At 38.3% G+C, this 19660-nt stretch overlaps 2 protein-coding genes across 3 annotated transcripts in view; both read right to left on the bottom strand.

Annotated features, from left to right (window-relative positions):
- LOC140165140 (uncharacterized) overlaps positions 1 to 4539 on the bottom strand; it is a 61877-nt gene extending 57338 nt beyond the window's left edge. Inside the window, exons 1-3 of one of the 2 annotated variants that reach the window (XM_072188577.1) lie at positions 3722 to 4539; positions 2965 to 3017; positions 167 to 1904 (exon numbers count right to left, since the gene is read on the bottom strand). In XM_072188577.1, the coding sequence (XP_072044678.1) occupies positions 167 to 1393 (1227 nt within the window). In that variant the 5' untranslated portion in view covers positions 1394 to 1904; positions 2965 to 3017; positions 3722 to 4539. Of the gene's footprint in view, positions 1 to 166; positions 1905 to 2341; positions 2408 to 2964; positions 3018 to 3721 lie in introns of those variants that run through there. The other variant, XM_072188578.1, reaches the window with a different exon arrangement.
- Positions 4540 to 8579: 4040 nt separating this feature from the next.
- LOC140163854 (stalled ribosome sensor GCN1-like) overlaps positions 8580 to 19660 on the bottom strand; it is a 67595-nt gene continuing 56514 nt past the window's right edge. Inside the window, 6 exon segments of the mRNA XM_072187168.1 lie at positions 8580 to 11876; positions 12693 to 12911; positions 16154 to 16258; positions 16682 to 16830; positions 17772 to 17868; positions 19079 to 19193. Coding sequence (XP_072043269.1) covers positions 11754 to 11876; positions 12693 to 12911; positions 16154 to 16258; positions 16682 to 16830; positions 17772 to 17868; positions 19079 to 19193 — 808 coding nt within the window. The 3' untranslated portion in view covers positions 8580 to 11753.

Genomic DNA, 19660 nt, shown 5'->3' on the forward strand with positions numbered 1-19660 from the left:
TTAAAAAGACTAGTTTGCGTATGACGTACTGTCAACCAGACTAAAAATGCCGTACTGCGCAGGTCAGCAACCAATCACGTCGCGCCTTTGCCCTGACGTCAGACGCAAACTAGTCTTTTTAATTCGGTCTTCAATTATAGATATAAATATTAAAAGCTCAACTCACCAGTTCATCTAGTGATTTCAAAATGGATGCCTGCAGCATGATTTGAGGTCCAGTATATTCCTCCTCCTCTTCTTCTTTCCCATTCTGCATACCACCAGATCGATCCAGTGCTGTCGGCAAGGAATGTCTATTCGGACTTAACCCTTTCGTTGGAGTCTTCGCTCTCCGGTTCAACCAGGACTCCATACCTCTTACATGATTGCCATTTTCACTAGATTTTGGTGGGATACAAGGTAATTGTCTTGGTCTTCTCAAGGAGTTGTTGCGTCTTAAAGGTGCTGTAGGTTTATCACGAGGTTTTTGTGGCACTTTGAAATGAGTTGGTCTTGGTAGAGATTTGGATTTAGAACGAACATCTTTACTTATTGGAGGCAAGGGATCTGGAGAATACCTTCCTAATGATGACATATAGGAAGAGTCAGACATTGGATCTAACTCTGCTCCAGAGGATGGGGATTCGGGTTCAATGTCCGTAGTAGCTGCTGAAGAACTAGGAGATGTCGGTCCTGTACTTAGACTTAGAGAGTCTGATTTTTCTGATGGTAAGGATATCATACCACTTAGATTTATACTGTTCCTCAGCTCCATTTCGATTTCTTTTTCAAATTGCACTAACATTGGAACAGGCATGCCAACCTTACCTCCACGTCTTGCTACTTCTAGCAGACATAAAATAAAACTTTTAGTGTTTTTACGTAAAACAAGATCGTCTGATTCAAATAGTAGTACATCTTTGATGTTGAGACAATGTCTACACCAATGTATAAAGTTACTGATATTATCCCTGGCAAGAAACGTTCCTTCCCCTGCATCGGGTTTGAATCTGATTTCTGCATGGCCGATATTCATTACGTCATCATCTGGATCCTCTTTGGATGCTAAAGTCTGCTTATACTCAACAGCAGCACGCCTTACATTATTAGCATGCTGACAAAGTATGGAACCAGTTTCTAATTTTTCAAAGAAGTTCTCCGGTGTTATATCGATGTGGTACAAGTCGTTTAGCCAATCTGCAAGATCCTCTCTCATAGCGTATAGATATTCATCCTTTGTCTTGTAAGGTCTTAGTGGAGCAGCGTCGAATTGTTCCTGCCATCTGGTGTCATATGGATCATCAAACTCTGGAGACTTCCCTGCTCCGATACTCTTCCTTCTAGTCCGTGTTGGTGTTGATGTTGTTGGCGATGGTGACTCCATTGGAGATGCTTCCATTGGTGTGGCCTCCATGTTGGTACTATATTCAAGTCGAGTGAATGGCACCAGAAGCTATCTGAAATCCCACTATTGACACAAAGAATTATTATTCAAATCCGTTTGCACAAAACTTTTTCTTCTTTATAATCCTTCAAAACTCGTAGCGGATTACATGGCAGAAATAGATTGCATAATGATCCAGCTGTAGTGAACTCACCAAGCTGTCTGGCTAACTGTGTGTGTAGTTTGGATCCAAAAATGCTTATGAACAGTGATGAAGAAGCTTTGTACCGGTAACCCAAATTGACATCGCCCAGAGCAGCGTGACTTGAAGTACCATGTGCTGTCACGGATGAATCTTCATCGCCGTTCCCAATTTAGAAACATAAACAATCCTTCAATCTTTGAAAGCGACATGATTTCAAAGTTAGTATCCGACGTTTAGGTATCATAAGTTGCGACCTCCATTGTACGTTGTTTATACACAGGTACTCGATGGTAGTGTTCCATGTGCTTATGAATATAATACAGCACAGCAGTATAGCTGAAAATAATAATACAGAACAAAATCCACGGTTGGTTAAAGCGGCGGAACGCAATGAATTTACCTGCCTTTTGTTAATCGCCCTTCACACATATTTCGACTTATTCACCCGTGTGTTTAGAATCGAATAATTGGACAATGAGTAAAAATAACGATATTTGAAAATTCGGTCAAGTTGAAGAAATACATGGTTGCGTGTATTGATCTGTATAGTGAATTAGTGATACATGTATCGATTTTAACACGCTAGGAATAAACTCACAAATTGCTATTGTATCAATTTCTATATTCAATAGTGTTTACGAAAAATAAATTGATACATCGATTTGTAAGCCATAGAATTTCAGCAACATGCAACATCAAAACCAAAAGCCGATTACAAAAATTAACCAATCAATATATTTCTCACTTAAAAATACGTTTACATTACCATTTACCTTAGAGTTTATAGAATTGACTTTTGACATGCTCGAAAGATACCGGACAATCTTTCCAAGTTGCACACACGGGCGAGCAAATTTGTGTTATTGGTTCATCTGTTTGACAGGTGAAAAAGCAAAGTTTCCAACTGTGTGTTACTACTGCCCTGTCGTACCAGAGTCTATGGTAGTACAGTCCAATTTACTAAAAATCTAGTATTAAGAGTCTATAGGTATAGGATGTATACCAAAGATACTGGTTATACACGCTACGTCATAGGAGGAAGGAAATTCTCAAAAACCTATACGAGTTATAGGTCGTTACCAACATGTGTTTAACTGCTGTGGTAGACGTTGTATATTATTAACCTACCTTTTATGATGAACCTATGAACTTTGAGCAGCATGAATTGAATATCATATGTATAGGCTTATGTAGAATTAGATATAGGCCTATACACTGCTTTAGCCTATGTTCGTGTATAGTACATGCACTTGTATTCGTGTATATGAAATGTATAGTACTTTAAAGCTCGGCATCCCGTTGTCCCCATTTGTTTTTGTCTGAATAGTTCTGGGACAAAAACAGTTTGTACGAAAAAATAGTACAAAGAACTCAAGCAATGTAGCTGAAGACTTACCTATGTTACGCAAAGAAGATGTAAGCAAACCAGGAAGAGTTGAAGTTCAACAGCTACAAAAATGAAAGCAAAGAGCAAAAAGTATCACGTTAACACCAAGATGTGGATAGTACTTAGTGAATAGATGCTCATTCCGTGGCTCATTCTTAACTTATGAATGAAGTTCTGTATGTTGTCATGTTTGCCCGTCAATGTGTGACGAAACACAGACATAAAGACACCGGGTGCAGACCCATTGAAGATCTCGACATTGTCTGTTGATAAAAGCTCTTTCATCCCCTTTTCAGCAAGGTTTTTAATCCCATTTAAGATTGAGATGTCAAAAAGACGACCAGTAGCTAATCGATCCAATTACCCCAATTAGACTAATAATAGACTACATCCGATCCCATCTTTCCACTGTATGCACACAATCCAATCAGTGTCTGAGGGATGTCTGTAAACACCCTTAGGCTATTTTAATGGCTTTGATCAACATGATCAAAACAAGATTGTCTTAGTTTTCACTTAATTATGTCATCAGTCATGGCTTATTAACACTATAGTACGAGCGTATACAGTGGTCACTTACATACGCCTTGCAAAAGGTACCCAAACACCCCAATATTGCTGTGTCTCCGTTATGTAGATGACATCACTTAAGTTAAGTGGTAAAGTGCATTTTAAATACCGAGTTGGTTGGTTGCATGCTTGATTGACACATGGATCTATTTTATCCTAGTGAATCTCTATAATACAAATGACATAACATGCTTACCGTTGTTGTGACTATATCCTCAATTGAAGCCAACGGTTTCCGGGTTTTGTGATGTTTCGGAAACAGGATAGGATGGACGGTTTAGAGAAATTTATGAAGCTGGAAGACTGGCTGCAAGCTGATCAAGGCATAAAACCCGACCATTGACCTCATTGACCCAGCATCTGACCATACTTTTGACCAGTGAAATCTGGTGACAGAGCAAGAGGTACCACATGCACACTGCTGGATGCTTTACACGGTATGTGTGCTTGTCAAAAAAAACACACCTCAACACCTCAAAACGCGTTTGTATATAAATCTCAACAACAGATGGATATGTTCCATTTGACCGATTTTTGTCACATCAAACATCAACTGTATAATTTTCCTTCATTTTCTTCATGACTCATGATTTTTTAACGTAAAGCCGGCCGGTGATATCGACTAGCTAGGTGCTTGTTCTACATAAATTTATACACATTGGCTCCCTGACCTTCCAGCTCTCGGGTCGCATCAGCAGCGTTTGCATGCGAATTTCATTAATAACAGTCAAGCAGTAATGCACATCTACCATACATGTACTGTCTATACTATGTGTATGTAATTCCCGTCCTGCAGGAAGCTAAATGCCGGTATAAATCCACTGAACTTCAACATGACACATTTACTAGCAATTCAGTCAGTCCACAGGTCGACGATGAATCACATTTTTAATTTCGGCTACTCGAGGACGAAAAAACAAGCACTTGAGACATTCAACGATACATCAGCAGCCGACTACAAGTACACAACACACTGTCACACACGGGCTTGAATGCGTGAGGTTAAATGAGTACAATAAATGGGAGTTCCGATCGCCTCGTCATTTTCTCCTCAACAGTTTTGGTTTCTGTTATTGTGAGGGCGTGCTGAGTTCCACAGCTGGATGCAGAATGTACATTCAAGTTTGATTTCTAGTATTTTATTGCATACTATATTTATTACCAGTGTCATTTGTCATTGTTTTATATTCCGGACAAAAGATAGCTAGGATCATCTTTTAAGAGGGTTTTTAAACCCACTTAAAAGATGAAAAAAGTTGAAAAAAGATGACAAAAGATGACAAAAGTTTTTTAAAAAACCAAGTGTATTTTTGTCAGACGAATATCGTATCATGCCAGCACTATAACCACTGAAACTAAAACAGCCCGGTACCGTAATGAATGATTGTCTTTCAAAAGTTGATAGATTTCATGCGCGTGAGGTTTGAAAATAAATAATGAATAAATAATAATAATAACAATTAAACATATTATTAGCTATTTTTTGTAGTTATACAAACTACGGTATTAAAAACGAATTGGACCCCGGAGTGGCACTGCCCGGTGGCACTGACTAACCATTACTTTAACTTTTTAGGAACAAGCAGTCGGACTTCAACTTGCCCGCAAGATCCTCAACATCTATTCACATGATCAAATGAAATGTGTTTAGGATTTAAACATTAAAATGTTTAATAATAAACATTTTCTTTCTACAGAACAGTATGTCCCCGATTTCTCTAAACACTAGTATTTTTTTCAGTGTAATGTTGATAAACTTTTGCCCCTAATTAGCTGTAAAGGTTTTGTGGGGTTACGAAAACCATATGCAAGACGCATACACGCGTACTTAATCCAAAACGGTGTGAAAAAATGTGATAAAATCTGTCAGTTATCCGGTGAAAGTGTGAAACCTGAAATTACACAAATAAACAAATCAGCTCCAATGGGTCGTATCAGAAGAAGAAAAAGGTTTTCAACTCCTGCCGAGTTTCAAAATCTAAAATTTCTAATATCGCAACCAATTATACACAGGTTTGAATGTCACTGTGGTCAAAGCCCTCTTTTGTGTCTGAAAAAGTATGTCTACCAGATTTTTACAAGGCACACACAGCCTTACTTTGTTTTTTGACTCAAGTCCAGGGACAAAGTAGCATTGTGCGGCCGACTGGGTGCCCTCCGTCCGGCCTTCCTGAAATACGTGTATTGTTCTTAATTAATTATACCCATTCGTCGAACGAGCAATTTTAGTCCACCACAGTTCATGACAAGTCATAACCTCAGAAATTACAGAGATGACTTAGATGAGCCAAAAGGCTTTGTTTAAAGGCAATTAATTTTATACTGACTCCGTCGATTAGCGAGCGATTGGTATTTTGACCAATGAGGTTTTTTTTTTCAATGCCACAAAAAGCGTTTACCTCGTTGGCTAAACACTGCGGATCGCTTGCCAATCAGCGACGGAGTAATTCAGTTTCATACTACGGTTCTTAGATTATGTCTTAGGGCAGTATGCTAGCGCTTCGACTATATTTATAAATACGTTTTAAATACGCACGTGACCCATGGGAACGAGATACCAAAACCAGGAACGAGATACCAAAACCAGCAAGCGTGACCATATCCGAACAATATTCGCTATACTAGGCCTCCAATTTCATTTTGGGGAGGGGGGTCACCCATTTTCAAGGCCACTGGGCAAAGACAAAGTAGGGCACCAAGGCCAACAAGTGAATTAGAATAGCTTGGAAGTTGACACAGATCTGGGGCGCCAAGGCCAAAACTGAAAAAGGGCAGTCAATGGCCTTGGTGGCCTCCCTGCGCTATCCATTTAAATATCCGATGGCGAGTTTTCTGAAAAATGGGACGCCACATCCAGCCGCATGTCTCCTCTGGGCTTTCAATGATCATAAACTTCAACTTCAAGAAAATACTTCGAGAAACTCTCAATTCTCAAATATGACGTTTCAAAAATGTTCAACATGCCAGCATGCCAAGTTCAATGTATACATTTCAATTTTTCTAGTAAGAAATCTAATTTCTCACAAATAAAATCGCTCGAGTAAAAGATTCAAAAGTAGGAAGGCGTCTATTTGGGTTGCTATACTTGGGACACGTTTCTTCTTCTCGGGAGACTCGGAATGTTGATAACTGTCGATTCGTTGATATCGACTTGCTGGAAACATCTCCTCTCCCGCGGATTAAATAATATAATTTGCGTATTTTGTTTCTATTTCTACAGTCTATGGTTTATTCTTTTAATACTTTATTTTGTTTATTCTTTAAATTCGTTTAGCCTACTGTTCTACTGCGGCTTGTGCTTTTTATGATCATCATAATATCACTAGCATCACTAGCTTTTATCATGTCTATCCACTAAAAACCTTTATAAATTGCTACTCATAATGTTATCATGGACTGTACAAATAATGTGACTTGATGAATGGAACGTGAACTAACCATGATCGGAAAATTATGTAGACATGATAGGAGGAAACAGGATGAAACATTCATGTCAAACGGGAAACCGCTACAAGATTTGTAACAAGGGGCCTGGTGGCTACAGATTTATTTGGCGCTAGTATCAGTAAGCCCAATACATCCGCAATAATAGCGTATCTGGCAAATTCAATAATAATAATAATAATAATAATAATAATAATAATAATAATAATAATAATAATAATAATAAATAATAATAATAATAATAATAATAATAATAATAATAATAATAATAATAATAATAATAATAATAATAATAATAATAATAATAATAATAATAATAATAATCTTAATATATTAAATAACCCTTTCAGTAACATTTTCTAAAAAGTGACACCCACGAATAGGCATTTCACAAAATCTCATCAGGTCGACAATGAATCGCATTTTAAGTTTTGTTATTCGCGAACTGAAAAACAAGCAATTGCCGCATTTTGAACAACAAGAGAAGCCGACTACAAATACACAACACACTTGTCACACACGGCTTGAATGCGTGAGGTGAAATGAGTACAAAACATGCGAGTTCCGATCGCCTCGTCAGATTTTCAACGAGTTTCATTGCTCTCAGCTAGGTTGTTGGCAATATATTTTTATATTTAGTTATTTCTTATGCTTTCCATTTTGTCATAGTCTGCCAGCCCTTCATGTGCGTGCTGTTTCCAATTTAAGGACCCAATGGAAGTAAGCAGGCCTCTTTTTAGAGGCTTTTTGCCGGGCGTTTTGGGCTATTCTCGCCTTGATATCTCGATCATTTAGAGTTTTGATCTAGAATTTTGCAACCTGTGTACTTTTTACCAAGTCCCAAAAAACGGGGATTTTTATTAATTTTTAAAAACTAGATAAAAATGTCTAGGACCCGTTTTTTATTTTTTTATTTTTTGACAAACTTTGAGAAATTTGCACCATAAATGGTAAAAAAATGCTGAATTTTCAAAAAACAACAACAAAACTTGCCGGATTTATCGCCCAAATTTCAAATATTTTTGGCCCAAGAATTTTTTTTGTTACGTGACCGAAAAAAATTTGGGCCAAAAAAACCCAAAAAAACGTTTTGGGGGATTTTCTCCGAAAATGAGAATTTTGGCCCAAATTTGACCTCACAGATGAATTTATCAAGTCTTTGGCATTCTAAATATGTATCCTTTTACATGTATATACTTTAGACCAATCAGCGAAAACGTAAAGCCTCAAGTGCAATATTATGCATGGAATGTGTGAGAGCCAGAAACGATGAAGGAATCCTGCATGTCGTTTTTGTACTTCGGACCTTTTGGCAGAATTGGCTCTGACCCCTCCATAATACCCTGCCCTACTCCCAAAATTGAATGTTGGACAAATCCATGTTGTTAGCAGGTTCGTGAGACCCTCCAAAATTGAAAGATGGTAGTTGGGATACGAGATACAGCGACAGGGAAGTCACATTCATAGCATGCATGTTTCACTTGCCTCTCCAATTTTGATAGGGCTCAAATTTCAAATTACTGTTTACTGCAATTGTCAGCTTTTTTTCAGGATTGCAGATAGACCGCGCCGAGAGTCGATAAGACGATAAATTAAAAATGAGATTTACATACTTGCTTATTCATCCGTTTTATTGTTCTGTAACCATGGTAACAGTAACATTTATACAGACATCTATATATGAACAACATTTCCCTTGTTGGTTAACTCTGTTGTTTTTAAATAACATTTCTAGGCTCTGACAAACACAAAAGGCATTCTGTGTAAATGTGTGTACATGAAGGACCAAATGATGCTTTTAGCTATGGAACTAAATGAATCACTGGCATGAAGAGTGGACAACATGACATGACTAACACAACCAAAGTGAACCTTTTTTCACACAACAATGTGGCGCTGTAAACTGTAAATTCTTGATCTATCATATGGGTTCAAAACCTGTGGTCTGCAAATTGAGAACTTTGGCCGAAAATGGTAATATTCTTGACATGATTGATAGCTTGATGAGCTCAAGACCTGCTGCATCAAGAATTTGTTTGACCAGATTGACAGCCTCATCCTCCCACCACTTAACCATAGCAAAATGCAGATTTAGGTACCAGGTCAAAGCTCATATTTTACTCAGGGGCGTAGCAAGCGTGGGGGGGCTGGGTGGACAAAGTCCATGGGCCAGAGGGTTTAGGGGTCCCCAAGCACTAAAGCGAAAATTATAAATAAGGGCTGATAACGGAGATGTTAAAAGCAGGGCAGGATTTACCATTGGGCCAGATGGTCCAGGGCCCCCAAAATTTTGGGGCCTCAAAATTGCCCTATGCATTGTTTGCTTTGCGTGCAAATGTCCTCGTAACATAGGAACAAAATATGTTAGTCCCCCCTCTATATTTTAATACATCCGCATTATACGTAAACTAAAACTTGACCATTGACTTGAGTGCACATGTCTTCCTCGGCATGTGAGTTCGGGGCCTACAAATTATAACCTGGCCCAGGGCCCTAAAAAGGGTAAATCTCGCCCTGGTTAAAAGGGCCCATACTGCTCCTTGTCCATGGGCCCCTGTTGCTCTTGCTACACCCCTGATTTTACTCATAACCCAATGAAGTTTTAGGCCTAGAATATGTTTTGTTTAGGCGGTATAAACATAAACATGGTAGTTTGGTAGTTGACCACCTCAGAATTCATGTACTGTTCTATGGGCCACTAGGATATAGCCTACATTTTTGCTTCTAGAAGCCAAATTGTTGGAGCAATTTAACTCAAAACTTGGAATAAGGATATTTGGGTGATGGGCCTCAATGTGAGGTAGAAACCACTGTGTTATAATTTCATTTGCAAGTATATTTTCCATAATCATGATAGTTATTACCGTATTCATTCCAATAAGCGCCCATGCCCCAATTAGCACCGACCCAGGTATTTTCAATTTGCTATTGGTATGGTACCATTAATATTGAAGTGACAGACGTCGATACATTGAAATAGCTGGAGGAATACAAGTCCTGTGTAAACTTGCAATACATTTTCTGCATAAGAAAAGCTACTAGATCGTCTCAGGACCCTTTTATAACCTACATCAATTTATCTCTAATAAAGCGCCCCTTACAAGCAAATTAGGTAAACCAGGTAAAAAATAAGCGCCCAGGCAAAATGACTTTGTTAAGCGCCCTGGGCGCTTATTGGAAAGAATACGGTACTTGGAAATAGAAACAACCATCCAATGACAGTTTGTACTCATCATGATATATTTAACTCAACCTAATTGAAATAATTTGAATCTCATAGAAAGAAAGACATTGATTGCGATTAAAACCGATTAAAAAATAGTACAAACAACTCCACCTGGCCAAACAGAGATACTATTTCTTCTTTTTAGACCATAGAATATCCTTTAAAGCCATATTATAACATTTCTGTAAAAATAGATTAGTATTTATTTTCAATAAAATGTTAGCTTTTACTGTCAGATATGTCCACTTTTAATTTTGAGCCGAACAAGTGAGGTAAAGCAAAGAAAATTGGAATTTACTACTGCGCCAAATGCATGTTACTGTGGCGGTTGTAATATGGTACGACCCTCTGATGTGTATGTATGTGTGTCCCGCACGCCGAGTACGTAGGTGTTATAAACAGCGCATATGTGTTCGACTAATATTTCCATCGTAATAATAAAACGACGGTTCCTGTGTTTTTATTCAAAATCTCGGATTTTGACAAAAACTACAGCACCTAAAGTCTTAATTTTTGCAGAGTGTCTTTGTTTACTAAAGTACATTACAATTGTGTAAAAACCAGAATTAAAAATTTTTTTGAGGGCGTTCTACTCAGCAAATGTTATAATATGGCTTTAAAATAATATGGCTTTAAAATAATATTAAATACTTTATGCAGGTCTGTAAATTTCTAAATACCAAACCTTAACTTCCAAATACTTCACAGCTGGAGAGATGGGTGCACTGTTAAAAATAAATGCAAATCCTGGCAGCAAAGTGCTAACAATTGTCTGTGTTTTAACTGCATTTGTCCATATTTTATATTTTTGTTTTAGAATATTCTTGTTTTAGCAAATTTTTCTGTTTTTTTACAGAAATTTTCTGTTTTAACAGGGAAAACTCATAATGTCCATTAAAAACACTGATTTGTTGGCTACTTTGCTGCCAGCAAATTACCATTTCCTTACAAAGTTGACTGTTTTTTAACAGACATTTACCTTTAAAAACTACAAATTAAAGGAAATTTATGGCAACCTATAGTTTTTACCACTGATACCCACTTTTTGAGGTATCTTCAAAAAGAAATATCTGGACATTTTAAACAGTCAGTTAAGTCTTTCAGCTCATATTAACATAGCAATTTCAAGAGTAATATCTGGTATAGTTCTAGCCTTTTTCTCTTTTGTTAATTATTCATCTTATTTGTTATTATTACCCATAATAAGTGTGCATGATTGATTATTTTAGGAGCATGGTCATTTCAGTACAAAATATTCTTCCATTCCCGTACACATGTAAAATACAAATCTGTGTAAAATGGTATTTAATTTTAGACAATTAATTTGGGAAAATGCAAATTATTTGAATGAATTACCTTAAATAAATTCATACTTGTCACTTTTTGCACTTTGCGCCGTATGCTATAGTTGGAAGTCTTACAAATATGCATCAAAATAATATTATGCCTATAATTTGACCAGTTTTTATTACCAAGCATTGTAAAAAATATGCTCTATCTTTTTAAATTTTCACAAATCGGCCAAATCCACGATAGCATTTTACTCTTCTGGTTGACCTCATCTTAATATTGTGTCATCAATGACAATGTTAGGTTGAGGCTGGCCCGCTACTTTGTTGAGACGTTTCATACAGTCCGCCAAGTTACCTGCCGGAATCGAGTCCATACTCTGTGAAACAGTCTGCAAGTGGAAAAACACAAAACATGCAATTCAACGGATATGTAAACATGGTAATTAGCATATGTGACATGATCTGGTCCATGGAGGCCAAAGGTGGCAAATTTGAAATTGAAATAATGGCAAAAATATGGAGTAAAAAAAAACAATAATACATAAGAAAGTACACATCACAAAACTTCATAACTTAAGAACCAAATGTTAGACCTTTGGTGTTTTCAGTATATGATAGCCTAATTTTTGTATAAGGTAATAATTGTAATAACTTAATTTTCAAAAATGCCTCCTTTGGCCTCGATAGACCAGATGGTGTCACATATGGTATGTAATTTTTAACCACAACATGTGCAAACGTCAACTATGAATGGGCTGTAATGTCAGCTGAGCTTGTTTTGAGGTAAGGTCTGTTGAACCTCTCAAAAACAATACAAAACAAAGGATTTCTAAACTCTTTAAATGATCTTTACTACCTTGCAAACAAACAGGGACATGTAATACAGTAGAATTGCATCTACAAGCATACTCTAAGTCTAAATGAGTGGGTTTTTTTAAACTAAAGATACTTATATTGGTGGCTGTACAAACATGTGTTATTGTGCGACCAATCTATTGTATTGCTTTTGTGGAGGGACTGGAGGGTGTCACCTTTTGAGGCTCAATATTGCAATTAAATTATAGATATTATTGCAATATTTGAGACACTAGCTAATTCCTTTTTCTGTGGAGCACCAGTGTTACAGAAATTGTGAGTTATAAGTAGGAGCAAAGCTACAACCTAATTGTCAAATTTCCTCTCTGAAGCTACAAACTAAAATTTACCTGATAACGTTCCTGTCCTTGGCGTAACTTCAGAAGACTAACCAGCGCCAGCTCACTATCTGCCTGTACTGCAGTGTTCTTATCCTTTGTGTTGCTAACTAAAACTACTACCAGTGACTTGATGACAGCCATGTCTAACAAATCATCTCTTGCCGTGGCGATGTAACCAATCATCTGTGCTGCTGTCATCTTCACTTCATTAGAGTTGTGGTTTAAGCTCTGATGAGTGGAGGAAAAAATATGCCAGATCAAGTCTTCTACTTAAATAAATTAATCTGTTAGATATCTTCTACCTCAGTTAACTAATTATTATTGTTCATGGTATGTTAAGAACAAATAATGCTGACCTTGTTGCCAGGATATCATTCAAGTTAATGTTTTTTGCAATGAAAATTAAAATATTTCCTGAACATTGAAACAGAAACGGCACATTAAAAGTAGAACATATAGGTGGAGGGAGTTTACGCACCATGCGCGTACGAAAAAATAATGTTTACAAAACAAAGGCTTCATTTCAGATGGCACCAAAATACATTGAAATGGTGCTAAAAATGTTCAATAGCCTTATTGTGATGTGGCAGGAGATTTAAAAGCACGGGCCCTGAACAAAATATGGTGTGTGCAATGCACGCATACTGCCAGGCAAAGAACAATGGGAATTGTGATGATGCGTACGCATACTGCCAGGCAATGACGTCACAGGTCAACTCATCTATAACAACAAAACAATTCAATGAAGGAAACACTCACCTTGACTAGTGCTGATACTACTTGTGGTATTGGCTTGTCTGTTGACACACAATGCTTGGCATAGAACCCCAGACCTCTAATTGCAGTTACACAAATCAATGAAGGAAACACTCACCTTGACTAGTGCTGATACTACTTGTTGTGGTATTGGCTTGTCTGTTGACACACAATGCTTGGCATAGAACCCCAGACCTCTAATTGCAGTTACACAAATCAATGAAGGAGACACTTACCTTGACTAGTGCTGATACTACTTGTTGTGGTATTGGCTTGTCTGTTGACACACAATGCTTAGCATAGAACCCCAGACCTCTAATTGCAGTTACACAAATCAATGAAGGAGACACTTACCTTGACTAGTGCTGATACTACTTGTTGTGGTATTGGCTTGTCTGTTGACACACAATGCTTAGCATAGAACCCCAGACCTCTAATTGCAGTTACACAAATCAATGAAGGAGGCACTCACCTTGACTAGTGCTGATACTACTTGTTGTGGTATTGGCTTGTCTGTTGACACACAATGCTTGGCATAGAACCCCAGACCTCTAATTACAGTTCCACAAATCAATGAAGGAGGGACTCACCTTGACTAGTGCTGATACTACTTGTTGTGGTATTGGCTTGTCTGTTGACACACAATGCTTGGCATAGAACCCCAGACCTCTAATTGCAGTTACACAAATCAATGAAGGAGGCACTCACCTTGACTAGTGCTGATACTACTTGTTGTGGTATTGGCTTGTCTGTTGACACACAATGCTTAGCATAGAACCCCAGACCTCTAATTGCAGTTACACAAATCAATGAAGGAGGCACTTACCTTGACTAGTGCTGATACTACTTGTTGTGGTATTGGCTTGTCTGTTGACAAACAATGCTTAGCATAGAACCCCAGACCTCTAATTGCAGTTACACAAATCAATGAAGGAGGCACTCACCTTGACTAGTGCTGATACTACTTGTTGTGGTATTGGCTTGTCTGTTGACACACAATGCTTAGCATAGAACCCCAGACCTCTAATTGCAGTTACACAAATCAATGAAGGAGGCACTCACCTTGACTAGTGCTGATACTACTTGTTGTGGTATTGGCTTGTCTGTTGACACACAATGCTTGGCATAGAACCCCAGACCTCTAATTGCAGTTACACAAATCAATGAAGGAGGCACTCACCTTGACTAGTGCTGATACTACTTGTTGTGGTATTGGCTTGTCTGTTGACACACAATGCTTAGCATAGAACCCCAGACCTCTAATTGCAGTTATACAAATCAATGAAGGAGGCACTCACCTTGACTAGTGCTGATACTACTTGTTGTGGTATTGGCTTGTCTGTTGACACACAATGCTTAGCATAGAACCCCAGACCTCTAATTGCAGTTACACAAATCAATGAAGGAGGCACTCACCTTGACTAGTGCTGATACTTCTTGTTGTGGTATTGGCTTGTCTGTTGACACACAATGCTTAGCATAGAACCCCAGACCTCTAATTGCAGTTATACAAATCAATGAAGGAGGCACTCACCTTGACTAGTGCTGATACTACTTGTTGTGGTATTGGCTTGTCTGTTGACACACAATGCTTAGCATAGAACCCCAGACCTCTAATTGTAGTTACACAAATCAATGAAGGAGATACTTACCTTGACTAGTGCTGATACTACTTGTTGTGGTATTGGCTTGTCTGTTGACACACAATGCTTAGCATAGAACCCCAGACCTCTAATTGCAGTTATACAAATCAATGAAGGAGGCACTCACCTTGACTAGTGCTGATACTACTTGTTGTGGTATTGGCTTGTCAGTTGACACACAATGCTTGGCATAGAACCCCAGACCTCTAATTGCAGTCACACAAATCAATGAAGGAGACACTCACCTTGACTAGTGCTGATACTACTTGTTGTGGTATTGGCTTGTCTGTTGACACACAATGCTTGGCATAGAACCCCAGACCTCTAATTGCAGTTACACAAATCAATGAAGGAGACACTTACCTTGACTAGTGCTGATACTACTTGTTGTGGTATTGGCTTGTCTGTTGACACACAATGCTTGGCATAGAACCCCAGACCTCTAATTGCAGTTACACAAATCAATGAAGGAGACACTTACCTTGACTAGTGCTGATACTACTTGTTGTGGTATTGGCTTGTATGTTGACACACAATGCTTGGCATAGAACCCCAGACCTCTAATTGCAGTTACACAAATCAATGAAGGAGACACTCACCTTGACTAGTGCTGATACTACTTGTTGCGGTATTGGCTTGTCTGTTGACACACAATGCTTAGCATAGAACCCCAGACCTCTAATTGCAGTTACACAAATCAATGAAGGAGACACTCACCTTGACTAGTGCTGATACTACTTGTTGTGGTATTGGCTTGTCTGTTGACACACAATGCTTGGCATAGAACCCCAGACCTCTAATTACAGTTACACAAATCAATGAAGGAGACACTCACCTTGACTAGTGCTGATACTACTTGTTGTGGTATTGGCTTGTCTGTTGACACACAATGCTTGGCATAGAACCCCAGACCTCTAATTGCAGTTACACAAATCAATGAAGGAGGCACTTACCTTGACTAGTGCTGATACTACTTGTTGTGGTATTGGCTTGTCCGTTGACACACAATGCTTAGCATAGAACCCCAGACCTCTAATTGCAGTTACACAAATCAATGAAGGAGGCACTCACCTTGACTAGTGCTGATACTACTTGTTGTGGTATTGGCTTGTCCGTTGACACACAATGCTTAGCATAGAACCCCAGACCTCTAATTGCAGTTACACATATTGGCACCTGAAACGAGGGAAATTGAGATCTTAAATTGAAGAACGAATGCAACGCTATCTTTGCCGATTGTTTTAAATTTACCACAAAAACATTAGAGAAAATGACTATGAATACACCCTGATGCGGAACCGTGAACTTACCATACTATTTTTCAACCTGATCTGGCAGTGCAAATCTTTAAGTGTGTGCATGTGTATGTCAGCACTTTGAGCGAACAGTAGCGATTTGAAGTTGTGCCCAATGAAATGCGCACTGACGTCACTTCCAAATCAGGGTGAAAAATGGTATAAACTAGCAGTCTGCATAGGCCATTGGCTAACCTTCTTCAATCTAATTGTGGGATATGCTTTTATGACAGGAGTTCATAGCAATTAGTAAGTTTGACCTTACATAATACTTAATATAATGATTATAACACAGATCACTCACCCTATCATTGGTGAAGGTTTTTACAAGTGGATCAAGTAGATCAGGTTGTGATCCCTGATCCATTAATTTGCTGGGAGCTTCTTTGATACACACAGCTAATGCAACACTACGTCCATGCTGTAATGTCCATGACTGACTAGGATCACTCACTGAAAAGAAACACACACAAGAGATGATTGCATCTTATCAATCAAATGAACAAACATGGTGGCCCTGCACCATGTGTTGAACACTAACCCTTCGTCGCATATCATACTAGGCATTCGCTAGGAGAGCAGCGTGTTTTGAAATGCACTTCTGTCACTTATCGGAAAAGTGATTGATGATATCGGATTGATAAGTCGCTGGCATAACCTAGCATCAAATGACAAACAGTTAACTTGAAGACAACTTTGTCGCTATGTCGCTAGCCCCAACTTGACACTGGTTGTGATTGTGAAAACGCTATCAGTGTTTGATTACTAGTGATTTGTTAATCAATTTTAAAATCTAATGCTGTGACTGCTAAAAATATATGTAATATGCCATTTATGCTTAAACCTCAATCTGAAACGAAATACCCAACTCTAACCTTAACCCTAAACTAGCCACCATCATATCCCCAACATAGGGTGTTCTAGAATTATGCCAAAACACACAAACAAAACCCCTATCTTTAACAAAAACAAAAACTCCCTCTTAAACAGGAAGCCCCACTTGGCCAGTTCTCCACAGAAGAACTGATTTACACCTGTTACTATGCTGACAGACAGAACAGAATTTACATGGATACATTGTAACCTTGACTAATCCCTAAGGATCTTGAACCAAAAGTGGGGCTTTATCTTTAAGTAAGTGCCCTATGAGAAATTTACATACACTGAAAATACAAAATTAATCAATTTGAAACAAGATGGAACAGAATATGAAGTGGTAACAATAAGTGGCAACTACTTCAATCGTGTGTCTTCTCTTTCAGGTCCTATCTCGGAAGTTTTGATTTTACTGATTCTATATATACTTCCACAAGGTAATGTCCATGTCAGATTAATTTACAGACCTGCATTGATCCAAATGACCAAAGTCATGAATTAATATTTGTGTACATTACCTAATAAATGATCAATAAGTAACTCTGTTATGTCCTCATCTGGCATGAATGCACACAGCGCCCCCAGGCAACCAGCGACAGCCATGCGTGCGGTATCCTGTAACAAGTGAAATATGAGAGCAGAAATTATAGCAGCACTTATGATCACAAAATCAACATCTTCACTGCAGAGAACAGAACAAACTTCTATGGGTAAAAGAAGTATATAGCGATTATAATATTTGGCTGTAAACCTTTGATGAACGCATAGAACACAAGGTTCGTTCATAATTTTCCACTCGGCAACAGCAGATCACCTCAGCAGCCAATCAGTGACAAGTGCATTTCAACGCAGTACATAAAAGAGGCACACTTAAAATGCGCTCTCATCAAAAGTTTACAGGAAAAGATAATAAGTACCATATTTTTGATTCTGGTAACACTGGCATACATGTCCCTTTGATTAAGTCAGTCTAACTCCTTGCCATACAGAGTTATGTCGAGGAGTAAGTGCAAGAAAGCCTGATTTGCAATAGCTGCCCTATAGATATTTAACAATTTCTGCATTCTGTATTGTATGCATCTAAAAATATGAGACCAGGCAGCTATTGCAGATAGGGCCTTCTTGTACTAACACCTGGAGTCATGGCCTGAATGAACCTACAACCAATTACAGACCTGCCAACCTACCAAAGTCAGAATGAGGGACATTGAGACCAAAACCTTGCACATGTATACAAACCAGGTACCGACAAATTCCAAGACTTAAGGTGTGCAATACTTTCAGAATTCAGAGATGGTTTTGCAGGTCTGAATTTATCACAATGGACTAAAGAGAATGCTATAGCAAATTTCAAAGAGATATTTTCATCATTTCTGTTGTTCATACATTTAAATTTGCCATCACTGAAATTTTCAGAAAACAGGACTGTCCCTCATTTTCACTTTGGTAAACCCCAATTTCCCTCTGCTTGGTGCTGATCAAAAATATAGAGATAGAAATAGATACAGAAAGTCAGATTATGATGTGAGTGTGAAAGAAAGAGTCAGTGAGAGACACGACAGACAGACACCCCAACACACAGACAGACAGACAAAGTGTGAGGAAAAAGGAGGAGAGGGCGATGGGGAAAGATTTAGGAAGTGGAAAGGAGCCAAGAAAAGAGAGAAGAGAGTGGAACTGGAACAGCAGAAAAGACAAAAGATAGAGAGAAATGAAGGAGTGGGACGGGAGGTAGGGTAGGGTAGAGAGAGGGAGAAAGTGAGAGAAGGAAAGAAATGCAAGTGTAGAGGAGGGGAAGAACAAAACAGAGAAGCCCTATACATACCTCAGGCATGCCTAGAAGTGATAGTAATGTTGCTGTCAATGTTTTCCTCACTGCTTCACCCATCTTCTGCCCTGCACCACTTATTACACCACGCAATGCCTGCAACATAGTTTCTCTGTAGAACAAAAAGAAAATCAAACTATACAAGCGCTCTTTGAACTGGCATACTTGACAGCATCTGCCCGCTTTTTGTTCTTACGTTTTACTTGAATGAGAACTTCAATTACAGCATTTAGTTTTTTTTGCTGTTTAATTTTGATATTTTGTTGTTCATTCCTAAAGACTGTTGTATTGTTTACTCCATTCTTGTCAGTCCCTGAGGTTTTACACTTCTGCGAGTTTTTGAAATTTGTAAATTTTGGCTATCAAACTTTACCTACTTCTGTGCCTACATTTGCTGTTTCTTGTCCATTCTGTCTGTGCTTTACTTGTTTACCCCATCAAGTTGATACACCTTGCTCCTTCTTTTCAGTTATAGATTTTAGTTAGCAGACACATGGAATGTTTCACATAACTTGAACTCAATCTCCTAGCCTTTTATTTCCTATTTAGAAACCTCAGCAATCTAAGACATAAGTACTA

The sequence above is a fragment of the Amphiura filiformis genome, chromosome 11 (genome assembly GCF_039555335.1).
Source record: "Amphiura filiformis chromosome 11, Afil_fr2py, whole genome shotgun sequence".
In the NCBI taxonomy this organism is placed as follows: Eukaryota; Metazoa; Echinodermata; class Ophiuroidea; order Amphilepidida; family Amphiuridae; genus Amphiura; species Amphiura filiformis.